This window comes from Apium graveolens, chromosome 5 (genome assembly GCF_009905375.1).
Source record: "Apium graveolens cultivar Ventura chromosome 5, ASM990537v1, whole genome shotgun sequence".
Lineage (NCBI taxonomy): Eukaryota > Viridiplantae > Streptophyta > Magnoliopsida > Apiales > Apiaceae > Apium > Apium graveolens.
This window is the reverse complement of record NC_133651.1, coordinates 272,560,403-272,576,236: the sequence shown is the minus strand read 5'-3', so window position 1 is coordinate 272,576,236 and position 15,834 is coordinate 272,560,403. Positions and strand designations below refer to the sequence as shown.

The 15,834-nt window shown below is 37.6% G+C and overlaps 1 protein-coding gene across 1 annotated transcript; it reads left to right on the top strand.

Annotated features, from left to right (window-relative positions):
- Window positions 1-945: 945 nt before the first annotated feature.
- Window positions 946-2,434, top strand: LOC141659049 (transcription factor TCP20-like). The gene is made up of 2 exons (XM_074465782.1): window positions 946-2,168; window positions 2,258-2,434. Exon 1 carries the CDS (start codon window positions 1,259-1,261, stop codon window positions 1,973-1,975), a length of 717 nt encoding a protein of 238 aa, XP_074321883.1. The 5' UTR covers window positions 946-1,258; the 3' UTR covers window positions 1,976-2,168; window positions 2,258-2,434.
- Window positions 2,435-15,834: the final 13,400 nt, after the last annotated feature.

The following is a 15,834-nucleotide window of genomic DNA, read 5'->3' as shown; positions in this document are numbered from 1 at the left end:
GTATGCAATTGGACAGGAGAGTGATTTGCCATTGTTTGGATTTGAAAAATGAAGAACATAGTCCATAAGCTTAATTCTTCTTGTTGTTTTATATTCAAAATTTAGTATGTTAGTTTTCGAGTTATTGGATTTTAAATTTATTGTTTAATTTTTAAATTGATATTAGTAATTTTTTATAAAATATTGGGTGTATAGTAAGAAATTTTGTTTATATTTCAATTTTTTGAAAAAAAATATAAATGGATCAGAACTCCGATCCGTGATCCGGTGATCTTAATGGATTCGGATATGGATCGAGTTATAAAAAATCCGACTAAAATCCAATTTGGATCCGAATCCGATAAAATTAAATGAATCAGGATATGGATCAAGTCGATGAAATCCAGATGCGATCCATTGATAGCCTAGGACTGACCAATTCACCTCTATACATTTGTTGAGTGGCTATCATCAATTATAACCTACACGCAACCACCATTTCTCATGACTCATAAGTTTCAACCGTCTCTTGAACCTTCTCTATTCATTCTCCTCTTACGAAACCTTATCATTCTTCTTTTTTAATAATCAATGTATTAGTTTTGCACATAATTATATGAGGTAAAATACTTGAGACTTAGATAAGGTAGTTTAACAGGTAAAAACCATTCAGCGATGATGGAAATTCTTGCACGCTAACTAATGGCGGAGAGTTGTATAATGAGGATATCCTAGTTTACCATTTATATTAATTGAAGCATATACTATATAACTAGTCAAAACTTTTAATTATGATTTACGGGTCACGTCCGATACAAAACGTGTTTTTAGCTTAAAAACAATGAGAATAAATATCCTGCACTCTTGCATATTTTTTAAAAATTATTCTGTTATGCACTTCTAAAGAGTGAAGAACAATTATTCCGAGTAAAACCTATGCTATAAGTTATATTTGACGGAATGAGTGTATTTTTATATTTAGAGTTAAAATGGTGTTTCACCTATTCACACTTACAATAGTGAAAATCATGTAGGATACCAAGAAATAGAAAAGAAGACAACTAACATTGGTTGGTTGTATTCAAAAATTGAACAACAAGCTAACACTTTTGGTTGTCAATTATAGTGAAAGGTGATGAAAGTCTAGGCTTTTTCCATGTCCCCGCATGCATCAATCAAGGAGGTCCCTCTCTCCCTCCCTGTTAGTGTAGTAGTTTTCTCAGCTCTTGAATAAAACCAAGCGGTTCCCACCATCTTAACTCGTCCCCCGCAACCAAACATGGCTGAGAATAAAAAATCAGAGTTTCAGGACATGACTACAAAGAAATATGAGGGCAAGAAACAATTAGTCCCCAAGAGAAGTTCCACCAAAGATAGGCATAAAAAAGTGGATGGCAGAGGCCGAAGAATTCGGATGCCTGCTCTTTGTGCAGCTAGGATTTTTCAGTTAACTAGAGAATTGGGACACAAGTCTGATGGAGAGACAATCCAGTGGCTGTTACAACAGGCTGAACCATCTATTATTGCTGCTACTGGTACCGGGACTATTCCTGCTTCAGCTCTTGCAGCTGCAGGATCCTCTGTTTCAAGATTAGATGAGCTGGGACAAAGCAGGCCTAACTGGAATGCAGTGAATGGTAATTTTGGCAGATCCAGTGTTTTTGGTTTTGGATCAGGGTATGTGCCTAATTCCAGTGTTCAAGTTCCGGCTCATGCAAATGATCACAACTTGAATCTAATATCAAAATTTGGATTTCAAGGATTCGAATTTGCAAACTCAAGCCTAAACTCCACGAGTTTTGCCCCTTTTTTTGGTGGAAATGGACAACAGCTTCCGGGATTGGAGCTTGGACTTTCGCAGGATGCTCAAAATGGGGTGCTCAGTTCCCAAAGAATCAATCAGTTCTATCAGCAGGCGGGACAGGATAGCAGCAGTCCCTTGAATCTGCAGCAGCAGCAACAACCGAATTCGGATACAAATGACTCTCAAGGCTGAAGACTGTAAACTTTTGCGGTAAAGGAGCTTTCTTAGAGAGTGTATGTTTTCTTTCATGTATGATCGGATCAGAAGCTAGATGTTATTTACAGACTACTACAGTGACAAGCTCAAGTAAAGTTGCCTGAGTTGCGCATGAAAGCTTGCACTTGCTTTCGCTTCACAAATCATCCGATTATCATTGCACATTTAGGTACTCACCATCATTTTAGTATAAACTATAAAGGATGCTTGACATTAAGTGATTAAATATAATAACTGTTCTAAATTTGTGGACTGCAGTTTGGACCTCGTACAGCTGAGTGGCTTAATCTATATTTGCGATTTTCTGACTTCTGTCAAGATCTCTGACACGTACCCATGTAGATCCTTCGTCAGGGTCATATATATGTAACATGTTTGTTTGAGTACTTCCTCAAATCATTAATTAAATGACAAGTGGTGTGGTGTATGTTTGTACTTGGAAACTTCATTATCATACTTTAATTGCATTGTATTTGGTATCATCGATAATAAGGCAAACTACTTGGTTCTTTTGATGTATTAGAGATATAATGTTGAGCAGATCTACTGCATTCTGCAACTAGAACAAGTCATTTGTTTTAATGTGGACAAACTAACTAGCGAGCTATATTTTGGTTGAATTTATTTAAGCTCGAGGTTTTTGAAGGAGATAGCTACTGCTCAGGCAGCAGATTTCTAATGTCCGACTGTCTGAGCTCTCAAAAATTCCACCCAAATTTAACATATAATCTTCCTGTTCCCTTTTATACAGTTCTTTTCTTTTTCTCCGGGGACTTCAATTTTGTTTCAGCTAGGAAAGAATACTTTTGTAAGTATTGATTCTGTACACCTTAAGTGTCAGTAGGCATATGAAAAAAGGACCGACAGTAAAATCAGTAAAGGTCTGAATTTATGGAGCTGAACTCCTAAGTCCTAATTCGATAAACAAGTGAAGGGAAGAACTATATCATCCATCAGTACTACGTTTTGAGTATAAACTAGTAACTCTCTGAATTTGTGAAGCTCTAATCATAAACTTGGTAATCTGGTGCATGGAAGAATCATAGCACACAGTCATATCAAGTGGAGTATAAAGTATTCAAAGTTTAAATTTGCGCACTCCAGAACTTGCTAAACCAGTGCATGGAAGACAATTAACAAAATCTGACACAAATCATAATCATCGTCACAATTGCAGACAATGAGAAAACAACCTCGAAAATGATACATCAAGCCTTGATTAACTGAATACGAACCGAAATAACTCGTTCAATAAGCTTATATTATAACTTGTTCAATCAAGTTATGTTCATTAAGTTTATGCATTGATATTTTTATCAAATTTAAGTAAGTTTTAGACGCATTAACAAAGACAACCGAAACCTGAAATTGACACCTCTTCAGAACCATAGCACACAAGTAATATCCTGGAATATGCGGTCAAAGCCTGTATTTGTGGAGCTCAACTCTTATACTTGATAGATCGGTGAATGGAAAAACCATAGCATGCAGAAGTAATAGTGAGTTCAAAGTAGAAGAACTCTCGATTTATCTTTCTCAACTTCTGACTACAAGAAAAAATAGAATGCAGCAGCTATTACTACTAGTCCACTACTACTGTATAGCTGCTGCTGGACCACTTGGGCCTTGTGAAAAATGGGTCAAGCTGCACAATGCCTGTCCACTTAATAAAATAGATATGTATGCATGTACCAGTTGATGTTTCAGGGACCAAGTTCCTAGTCCAAGTAGTAAATAGTTGAAATAGATATCTTTAGTGTTGAGTTGAGTAGCGGTTCCAGCCTCACAGCATCCCCGGGGGAGGCACCTTAGGGGCGTCTAAACTTGCCAGTTCATTAAAAATAATAATTTTTTTTTTAATTTTATCTTCCTTTGACATGTAGCAATTTTTATGTCCCATGGCTAACAAAATTTTAATTTGCCTAAATGGTTCCCATATTTATTAAATAAATAAATAAGATACAATTTAATAAAAAGATGTAATATATACATATCTACTACAAATATGTATATTAGTGTTATACCCGAATATTGTTATGGGCTCTAAGCAGACCCATTACAAAAATTGTTATTATTATTGGGCTAAAATAATTAGATCCGAAAATAAAGTTGAACTCTCGTACCGGTATATTGACCAGAGACTATGTACCGTTATGTTGACCAAGACCTCACCAGCTGACACGTGGGGATATATCAATAAGAGGAGTCGTACCATTATATTACTAGGTGCACATGGCTGCATCCACATAAACAGTAGGGTAGTCCTGCCCTCATAGCAACAGGAGAGGAGTCCTCACCTCATATTTTAAAGAGACTTGAAAAGACAAGTGGGAGTTATTACTTACATCTCAACTACACAGGAGGTATAACTACAACAAATTATGACTACATGACCCTATTGGGGGACCTCATGAAAATCTAGCGGGATAACAATACACTTGGAAGGGCCTCATCGAGGTCAGCACTACTCACACATTTCTGGGACCACATCACATGACCAGACTCTAAGGGGTCACATGTGAGGTCTCTAGGTGTTCTCGTGCCTCACCAATGAGATATCTTCGCCTAATGCCATGACAACCTTTTATAGCCTAATTGGGCTTGGGCCATGGAATAATATGGGATTTCTACGAACTACCCAACGGTCAACGAACCTGGGCTTTGATGGACCGGGCCAAACCCTAGCCCGTCTAGGTAACTTGTCCTCCAAGAACTACGTGTGGCTTGAATCCCTATAAAAGGGTACGTAGGCCTCTTGTTTACGGATGATCAATAGTCTGAAATAAGGGAGAAAAACATTTTCTTTCTGGCATTCTTTGAATCAACGAACAAGATCAGCTACAACATTCATCGAAATCCATTTCGTGTTCTTCGCGTTCTTAGCAAAATAAACATATTTTGCTCCGTGATTTCAGCAAACCTCCAAAATATTGTTATACCAAATTCTCCATATAACATCTGGCGCTAGAAGGAGGGGCATGTCATCAATTGGGAGAAAGATGACTAATTTCAAACATCGCAAGGGCATGAACCAGGAGGTGGAGACTGAGTCGCCTGAAGGTCATCCACCAAAGAGTCTTGAATACCCCCTCGGAAAAAAGACTCTCAACGTGAAAATTCCTACTAAGAAGACCTTGATAATCTCAGAGCCTCCACCTATCGGTTCCTCTAAGGGCCCAAACGACTTGGAGGACCCAAAGTCAACAGTCGGAGAGACACCCATCACTCACTCGCTAGGAAATGAGGAGGTCATTTCCTATTTGGAAAGAATAGGAGCGCAATTGGAGGACATGGGTAAGCGAGTGGGAAAAGTGGAGCAGAGTCGTAGCGGCCTCAAAAAGAAGAAGAAAAGAGGAAGGAAGTTTGCAAAGGGGCTAAATGTGGTAGCACAAAGAAAAAGTTAATTGACGATTTCAATGATGAGGCTGAAGGCGTGACCCATGAAACAGATGGGGATGAAAAAAAGAAAGGAAATGAGTCACAAGGCCAAGCCTCATCTGAGCTTAGGCCAACCAGTGTCTTTAATAGGATTTGTGTACAACTCAATGAAAATGATTTGAGGCTCAAACTGGAAAAAATGAAGGCTGAAAGGTAGAACAGAGGACCCCCGAATCACGGCCATGGTTCAGAGCGTCCCCCCTCTCATCGAGAAGGTGCGCGGTCCTCCTAACGTGACCCGGAACGGTCCGTGCCCAAGAAAAGAGGGTATGTACACAATGAGGAAGGGCATTCCAGTGCAACTGCTAAGCCTCCCAGCAAGGCTCCCCCTAATGTAAGGATCGGAGATTTAAAGATTGAAGCTCATGGATAAGATGGATGCGGATAAAAATGTCATTAATACAATGGGGACATTCTCTCCTTTTACTCAAGAAATCAGGACCGCTCCTTTGTCCCCGGGATTTAGAACTAATCCAGATTTGACATTTAAAGGGGACACTGACTCAGCTGCATACTTGATCCGCTTCAACACTGAAATGAAGGTATATCAGGTCTCACTCGAGGCCAGGTGCAGGTTGTTCTCGGCCTCTCTTCGGGGTAGCGCTCAGCAGTGGTTCTCTAAATTAGGGGCTCACGTCACCATAGACTCATGGGAGCAGTTCGCCGATATTTTCATTAAGCAGTTCCAGTCTTCAATATTGTATGCTCCCACTGTAGCCACCCTGGCCAATATAAGGCAGAGGGAGGGTGAAACGCTTCAAGATTACTTTATAAGATTCAATGTAGAAGTCCCCCGAGTGAGAGATGCAAGTGAGGAAGCCGTCAAAATTTTTTTAATTGATGGGCTCAGGGAAGGAACCAAATTCTGAAAATATATGCAAGCTCAAACCCCTTCTACTCTTGCTGATTTTCATGCCCAAGCAGAACCTTTAAAGTGGATAGAAAAATCTATGCAGGATTTGAAAAAGAGTGGAGGTAGCAGCAGAAACAATAAGGGAAGGGGGAGTAAGCGAAAGACGTCTTGGAGTCCCAAAAGAAATGGTAGAGATCGCAGTGAGAGCCCTAGGAGGGACCGAAATGCAAGGGAAAGGTCCCCACAACAAGGAATGACGGGGGACAGGAGGGAGCCCACTTACTCTCCCTTGGTCGCTTCCATTGAACATATATATGCTGTTGATAAGTGACATTGTATACCACTTAGAACATCTTAAAATGGCTTAAATTGGTGCCTTGAAATCAAGTATTTTGTGTATTTGATGCATTTTTCTAGTGTTTATGCATTTCAGGGTATTAGTTGTATTTCGGAGGAGTAATCATCAAGAATAAGCCTTGGCATGTGTTCACCATTGCGAGAGGAAAGAAAGGGGAAGATTACGGCGAAGAAACGGAGCAAACTCAGGAAAAATCCAGTAGGGTCCTGAGCGCCCGCTCAGCTATGCTGAGCGGCCGCGCAGAAAGCTGAGCGCCCGCTCAGCTATGCTGAGCGGCTGCGCAGGGTCGGGAAATTAAATAATTATTTTTAGACTTCTACTTCTGTTTGGCTTCCAACTTCTATGTAATCTGAGTTTTATGGGACTAGTATATAAGTAGATTTGGAGACGTTTTCACGAGGTTAGATCGTGGTATTAAGCAAGGAGCGAAGGAGATAAGGAAGAAGACCGTTTTAGCACACAGCAACAAAGAGGAAGCATATTTTCTTATGATTCTTATTTCGTTGTAACGTTGGATGCTAGTTTTCTTACCTTGAACCTATTTACTCTTGTGACGTACTCTGATTTAATATAATTAGTTCAATTATTATTTTCTTGTGTTTGTTTATCATGATTTCATATGAACCCATGATGACGATAAGTGCTATTATGGGCTAATCGTGATCATGGGGTCGCAACGGATTTACAATGGAATTCTTTAGTTAATTGTTTAATACTTTAGTGTGTGATGATTGTATGATATCTAGTATTGGTTGTGCATATTTGTCTTATGTGCGTCGCGAACATATAAGATAGGGTGTTAATCTCTTGTGAAGCGACGGTGGATCTTGAGATTTAGAACTTGTCATGCTAGCATAGGTTCATGTACGATGTGCATGATTAATGGGTAACTCTAACAGTTTTATTTGCCCTGTGTAATCAAAAGGAATAACTTGTGCTTAAATCGTTGTGTTGTCAATTTCTGTAGACATATAGGAACTCAACATAATTGATGACTATTCAACTTCTATCTTAATTGTGGATGCTTGGTAGAATGGTATTAGTACAATGAAAGTTGGCTTTTATCAGTTTCGTGTTATTCGATTAATATCATCACTGTCACATGCTAAAGGTAATAACAATAACTATTGAAGGAAGTAGTAATGAAGTTGTGATCTCATGAGTGTTTTAATATTGTTAATTAAAGTGTTATTTAAGTGGTAAACTAAGTAATTAATTACAGTTAATATTCAGTCAACAATTCTAAGTGTTAGTGTCTTAACATTGAGAAGTAATCATACGTTGGTGCGTGAGTTTAATTAAACAATAATTAGTCTGAGTCTCTGTGGGAACGAACTAGAAAGTATTCTATATTACTTGCGAACGCGTATACTTGCGTGAATATTAGCGCGTGTTTTCGCCCTAACAAGTTTTTGGCTCCGCTGCCGGGGACTCGGCGTATTTGTTTAGTTTATGTACTTACCATCATTGGTCATTAGGACTCTGTGATTAGGACGCAGTTGTTACTTATTGTTTCTGGTTGTGTTTCAGGTACTTAAGCGAGCATTTATGCAAACTCGTTCTCGTACTCGCAAGAGGACTTTAGATACAGCTGAGGAGACAGACGAAGTTCTTGATATTCCGGAGAAGATAGATTATGAAGATTCAGATTCAGGAACTGAGCAGAAAGAACCAGTAATCATGGGTGATCGTATTGTTCAGGCTGATCCAGCTCTTATGGACTTTTCTCGGCCAAAAATTGATGACATTCAGTCAAGCATTCTTCATCCGGCTATTCAAGCTAACACCTTTGAAATCAAGCCGGGCACTATTCAGATGGTGCAGAATTCTGTTTCTTTTGGAGGAGCTGCAACTGAAGACCCCAACATGCACATAAGGAATTTTATCGAGATCTGCAGCACTTTTAAGTATAATGGCGTGACTGATGAGACTATCAAGCTGAGGCTTTTCCCATTCTCACTGAGGGATAAAGCTAAGGACTGGTTCCATTCTGAACCAGCTGGGTCTGTAACACCCCCAGATCCGGGGTCGGGGATCCGGGTCGTCACGGTCTTTCTTTCCACAATATCACTTCACTTAATTAATAAATAACCTTATGCTGTGACCCCACACTAACACACACCACAACCCGTTATAGTCTCAGAGATGAAATTTAAATAAGTACAAGTCTTTGAATCCACAATTTAAAAGTTATTACAACCCAAAATGATTACTTGATAAATTTACAGTTAATTGCCATTATCTGCCACAAGTTATAATTATACATAATTGATTCTCAAAAGTAGATGGTCTGATCTACAATAGATCTACCTCTGCAGCTATAGCAGCTACAACATCAACGGGAAGACGCAGGACGCTTCCCACGCGCTTGCGCTGGGTCTGCTGGAGTCTGGCCATCTTTCCTAACTGTTGTTGTGTGATGAAGAAATAAAGCAAGGGTGAGCAGCAAGCCCACCAAAATAATATATATAATGATTTACAATATATGAGCCTACTCATAATACTCATGAAAGTCTTGGTCAAAAGAAATGAACCAAGTTTGATATCTTAATGCGATGAAGTCGCAAAATATTCAGTATATATACATATATACTTTTCAAAATATTGGAAGTCCTCTTCCATGCATAATATACACAAAGTCCCAGTGTATAACTGTATAAAAAAATATCGTTGCAAGGTGATCTCATATATCTAACCTTGTCTCAACGTTTTTCTGAAAATCTTTGTCATTCATAAGACAATTATTAATTAGATATAAGTTTAAAAGATGAAGTTACAAGATACCCCAATATACTTATATCTTTCCCAAATACTACTTGAACTACCACCGTTCAAGTTATAAATTAGCTTCAAAAGTTCATCACATAGATGAGACTATAAGACAAGATTTGAATAGATTAAATCTTTAAAATATTATCAAAATAAAATGAAGTTACGAGATACTTCATTTGATGTAAACATCATTTTGAAAACTTGACCCTGCCAACACTCAACAATCGCCCAACCGTAGCCTTTCCATCGAAGTGCTCAGGGTAGTGTTGCAAAAATTATCCAATTGGATGATGAACTCATTACGGGAGTTTGCCGCGCCAGGAAGACCACTTACGATGATCAGTCGTAGTAGTACAACCCCACCATTTTCTACATGTAGAGGAGAACCTGTCGGATTTACTTGTCAACCGAACACTGAACTCCTAAGGAATGGACCGCCTTAGCGGAACTTCCAGGCCATTTGGGCCAATATAATAAGGCTGGGCCGGCGCTACTCGACCACTTACGCCACTCCTAGTTCAGATGAAATCCATGACTCTGAAACGTAAAGCTCGTTTCCCCCTTTCCCCAAGTAGAAACTTGTTGATACGGCTCCACCAAGAAGTCGTACCTAGTTGGAAAGGAAAACTCACCGATATTTCCCAGGCGATGCCTGTTAATGGATTAACTTGTTCCAAGAATTTTACTTCCCGAATATTGGGTAAGTAATCAAAAACTCTTTTACCAAGACAGCAACCTTGTTGCGAATATAAAACACACCACCGAGCCGGATCCCCCAGGTTTTGAGCGAGTATTTAAATCCCCTTTTTAAAAGGAAGATCTTAAATATAAAAATAGTTTTGGGATCCGCTCTAACTTTTGAAAATCATTTTAAAGACTCGAAAACACTTTAAAGAGTGTTTGGAGTAAAACTGATTTAATGAAGTAAATCAGTCCCCAGAATATTTAGAAAATGTCTGAATATTATTATTTAAATAATATTCCCATAAAAAAATAATCTTTATAAAATAATTGAAGTAGAAGTATTAAAACTTATACTTGAAATGAATAGCAAATAATCAAAGATATACTTATACGAAAGTAATATCTTTATTTGAATAATCAAAAATAAGTTTGATTATCGACACCTTATTCTTTAATAAAATAAAGAATATATCTCAGCAAATAATCGGAGTCATAGATCCTCAAATGAATATTCAAATAATATTCAATAAATAAAATAAGCTGAGTCATAATACCTCGAATGAATATTATAAATAATATTCATTAAATAAAATAAAGGAGTCATACGCCTTCCAATAATATTCGAAATAATATTCAATAATAAAATAAAGTTAAAGTCATCGAATAAACCTTATTCGATTAATAGTTTTAAAAACTATATCCATATATATATATATAAATAAATATATATATATATATATATATATATAATATACTCGGGAACATCGACTCCCGGTTTAGAAATATGTTCACCTTTTATCCCCTATACTAAGGGTATACGCAACTACTTGCTTATTTCTAGCATAGGTATTATGCAACTATAAGCATTGAAATCAACAGATAGATAACCAGATTACGAAACAGACATGCATATATACCATATTAGCATGCTCCAATATATCGCAAAATTTGCTAATAACAATCATGCAATATCACAAGATAATGCATATACATATATTTACATCACAACAACAGTATAACGGGTAGAAAACTTGCCTGAGCGACTGGGGTTACGAATGGCTCGGGACGAGTCTGGTAACCTATAAACAACAAGTAAGTTGGAATTAAACCAAAGTCACTTGTAAATCTATACTTTAACTAACTTAGACTCTAACGCTTGTTTTGCGCTCACTGATTCGCTTAAGTCACTCGGGTACCCTCGGCTCCACCATTTTTAATAATTTAACCTTTACGAGTTTTAAAGCGATTCATTCGCGGATGTCTTACCAACTGCTTATTACACCTTACATAAATGTTTCATACTTCAATTAGTCCTTTAAGGTCTTTAACCTATGTTTCAAAGTAAGGCGAGGGGAAAAGTATCATTCGCGAAACGCCGTTACTTGAAACGGTCGTTTCTCCTAAACCGTGCATCGGAATCGAACGAACTACATATCAAAACGAAGCTCGTAACATGAGCTATCTAAACATGGCAGTGGTCATAATCTAGAAGGGGGTCCTCGGGTCCTAATGTTATGCACAAAACAGTCTAAAGAAAATCGGACGTTACGACGGCTATGTTTACGCGATTACCAATATTTATACCACTCCAAATTCTTTACCAATTCACTACAAACCACCCAACCATCATCAATACATCAAACACAACTTATATCAAGGCAAAGTCAGTCCATAATCTCAAGGTTTTCCAACTTATTCAACCACAAACATGATCTACTAACCATAACTTAAGATTCATTAACCATTAACCAAGATTCATATCCAAAATCACCACAAATCCAACCAAACTATCTAACATACATGGATCTTGTTATACATACATGGATATTTCTATATATACATTAATCCATCCATAAACTCATCAAAACTCAAAGTTCAAACTATAAGTTAAAGGTGAAAGTTGTTTATACCTCCTTGAAGCTTCCTAACACAACCCAGGAGCTTTGAATGCCTAAAAGAACCTTGATCCTTGCTTGTATAACCTTAATCTTTCATAAAAATTCAAGAAAATTAAAGTTATTTCTTGAAGGTTACTATTCACCATCTTCTTCCTTGATTTATTGGAAGAGATTGTGAAGGAATTAGGAGCTTAAACTTATAGCATATCCATATCTATGTACAAGGAAGCTTAGATAATTACCTTGTGATTTAACAATGCTTGGAACTTGATTTTTGAAATTCTTGCCCTTGAAAAAGATGAAAAGCCGAGAGCAAGATGATGAGAATGAAATGATTTTGTGTTTTTTGATTTGTTTGGCTTAGCTTGGTTGTTTTTTGTTTTGTTTTTGGTTAATTACCTTAATAACCTTATATTTGTGTGGTTATAAACCAACCACACCTCCTCCTTCCCTATGTCATGCTTACATCACATTGCTATGTCATCCTCCCTTCCTTGTCCTCTTCTCATTGGTTGGGTGACATCACTTCCTCTAATCCCTTTGCTTAACTTCCTAATTGTTTGCCTAATGACCGCTGATCTGTTATACGGTTCGCTTAACTTTCATTTTCGTTTATCGTTTGAGGGATCATACCCGTGATCTTATTACTTAGGTTCCCTTAACCTTTCTCAATATATTGTATTCCTTTTATGATCCTCTCTTATAATCCTTTAATTTAAATCCTTTTTATCCTATTACCTTATACTCGATTCTTTCCGTATCTAGTGGATTTCCGGGAAAAATCAAAGTGTTCGGATTTGGATTCTGACGATCTTTACATACACTTATATCCCATATAAAGTACTAATAAAATCTCAGAATATCCATATCAGAAGCCCTACATAGTGTGGCATGAAAAGTTTTCTCATTCAGCAAAAACACTATTCATAAGGGTTTCAAAAATTTCCAAAAATTGGGGTTATTACAGTCTCCCCTCCTTAAAAGGATTCCGTCCCGGAATCAGATAGAAAATGAATAGGGATACCTTCCTAGCATTGCACTTTCTAACTCTTAAGTAAATTTTCCCACATTGTGGTTCTACCACCAAACTCTGCCTAGTTTGATAATCCTTCTCCTAAGCACTTGTTCCTTTTCACTCTATAACCCTTCCTGGTTGCTCCATATAGGTTACGTCGGGTTGCACATCTATGCGCTCATATGCCCCTATTTATCTGGCATCTGAATTACACTTCCTTAATATTGATACGTGAAACACGTTACGACCTGCTACATGTTCGGGGTTAGGGCTAGCTCATATGCTAACTTCCCAAACGTCTTAATATATCCAAGGGTCCAACAAATTGTAGACTTAGCTTTCCTTTCTTTCCGAACCTCATCAATCCTTTCCAAGGGATACCTATAACATTACTAGGTCCCCTATTTTATACTCTTTATCCTTTCGTGTCAAATCAACATACTTATCATGACCATCTTGGGCTACTACCAGCCGTCCTCTGATTAGATCTATCATATCCTTGGTCCTTTGGACTACTGCGGGTCCGAGCATCTTGCGCTCTATAACTTCATCCTAACATAAGGGAGATCGACATTGTCTTCCCTCAATGATCTCATAAGGCGACATCTCGATAATGACATATGACCTATTGTCGTAAGATAACTCAATCCGAATTAAGTGATCATTCCAAATTCTTTCAAGTCTATTGCACAGACTCTCATTATTGCTTTTAACATTAGAGCTTCTGCTTCTCAATACCCATTCTTTTCCAGTTCGTAATCGCTACTACCTTCCGTTCCTAATATTATACTGGTTATACTTTTGCTCGTTAGCGTTCTATAACCTTTTAATAACCACGTCAACCTTAGTATCATGAATGTGTTCCCATTCCGCATACTACCACCACTTTATTACTCCTTTTTCAGTTGCTTCTATTTTCCAAAATTTGATCAATCAAATAGAAGTAAAGGAATTTGTTGAGAGATCACTAAGATCATGAACACTTGTTATATCGCATAGTTAGTACAGAAGGTGGCCAGCCTTTAGTACTTGACAAGCAATTAAACAATAGCTGGTATCCTACTAGGCTTCTATCACACAGATAGATAGTCATTCGGCAATACCTCCCCTTTCTGGAAGGGTTGTTCTTCTCAACTTACATGAAATGAAAAGAAGAGAAAAGAACGAACTGAAGAGAATTGTATATATGAAAAAAATATACTGCCACAAAATATCTGGCTTGGAATCTACCTCTGAACTATAGAGGTTTGTCATAGGAGAACAAAACATATATGTATTTATATCAACATCAAGTATTATAGCATCGTATTTCACGTGCCTAAATATTTTCGCTATCCCGTCCATCATTCTATGGACCCATGCCCTTCCTCGAGCTTATACACAATTACCTTTGAAACTCCCTCGACATCGAAAATCGAACCTGGGATCTCATTCTAGACATCATCGTTACTAGAATTCTATGCTTGCACCGCAACCTTCCTCGTATAATAATACGACTCTCTATTGATAAGAAAGAATAATAATTCACTATGTAGATACTCTACTTAATTAGTCTATCAATGATAACTTATACACTACCACGACCCGATTAGGGGTACTCAATCTCAACACCCATTCCAATACAACTCTCATGGTTGTAATCAGCTCACTACTCGCAGAATCATTGCTGCCTTACTATGGTCCACCACTGACCCACTGTAGTCATTCATTTTCCATGAAGTCTTAATAGCTAACCATACGGAGTCCATACATGTCGTATCAAATCCTTCTAAGGAGTTAACATAACCACCAATCACAATTCATGAAGAACACTCCAAACTCTGACGTACTTTCATGACATGAAGCAGATAAAAGTGCAGAAGAGTTTCAATCAAAGCAACGATAGCAGGTTAATACCATTCTTAATCATATGCCTTAAATAGAAGACTTAACTCAAAGGTTCGTCTAGTCCTTTTTGGAAACATGGTCCTGGCTTATTCTCAAGATAGTACCTCCTAAGATAGATAGCCCGTTCATGGCGATTACACGAATTAAACCTTTGCCAACTACTATTACGGTTGGGTATTGCACAGTCATCAGAAGGAATGTCAATCTTCCAAACCATAATACAACCTTCACAGTTTTAACCATCATCACTGTATTCCTCTGGCACAAGCGCCTATAATTATCCTCTTACCTTTAAAGTGTCGGCCACCTCTTTGGCCTTTCCTGATATTAAAATTTCCTTACAGTCAATGTCATTTTAACCACCTCCAAATAAATTGTTTACCTTATTTCAATCACTGCTTTTGTGAAGATGTATTCCTTAAAATCTGATGAGTAAAAAAAAAATATCACCATTTTTCCATAAGTTATTGCCTCAGTCTTTAGAGGTTAATCACTGTCACGACTGCCTCTCAATCATACTTAGAACATCTTTTATCTTAAGTCTTAATTGCCCTGAATAATTTCGACCTTTACTGGTTCGATCCATACTTTCTCGTGGTTTAACACGTGCCCTACTTGGCATCATTATAATTACGTCATATTTCCTTTATCAACATTTCTATTCTTGAGAATTTTGAATATTACCTTTCTCCTTGTAAAACCTCTAAGGTTATCCTTCAATCGTTCCTCCTGTATTCCCTAGATACAGGGCATATCAAAATACCATTTACTAATACTAGAACCATTGTCTATATACTTCTGAAAAATTTCTCCACTGATTCTTAAAGGTTGTTGCTACCTTAACCCTTTCCCAATCATACTGTCAAAACTCATACTGTCCCTATTAAGGGTGAAATGCCAACCTTTATGCATTCCCCAAGGATTCATTTT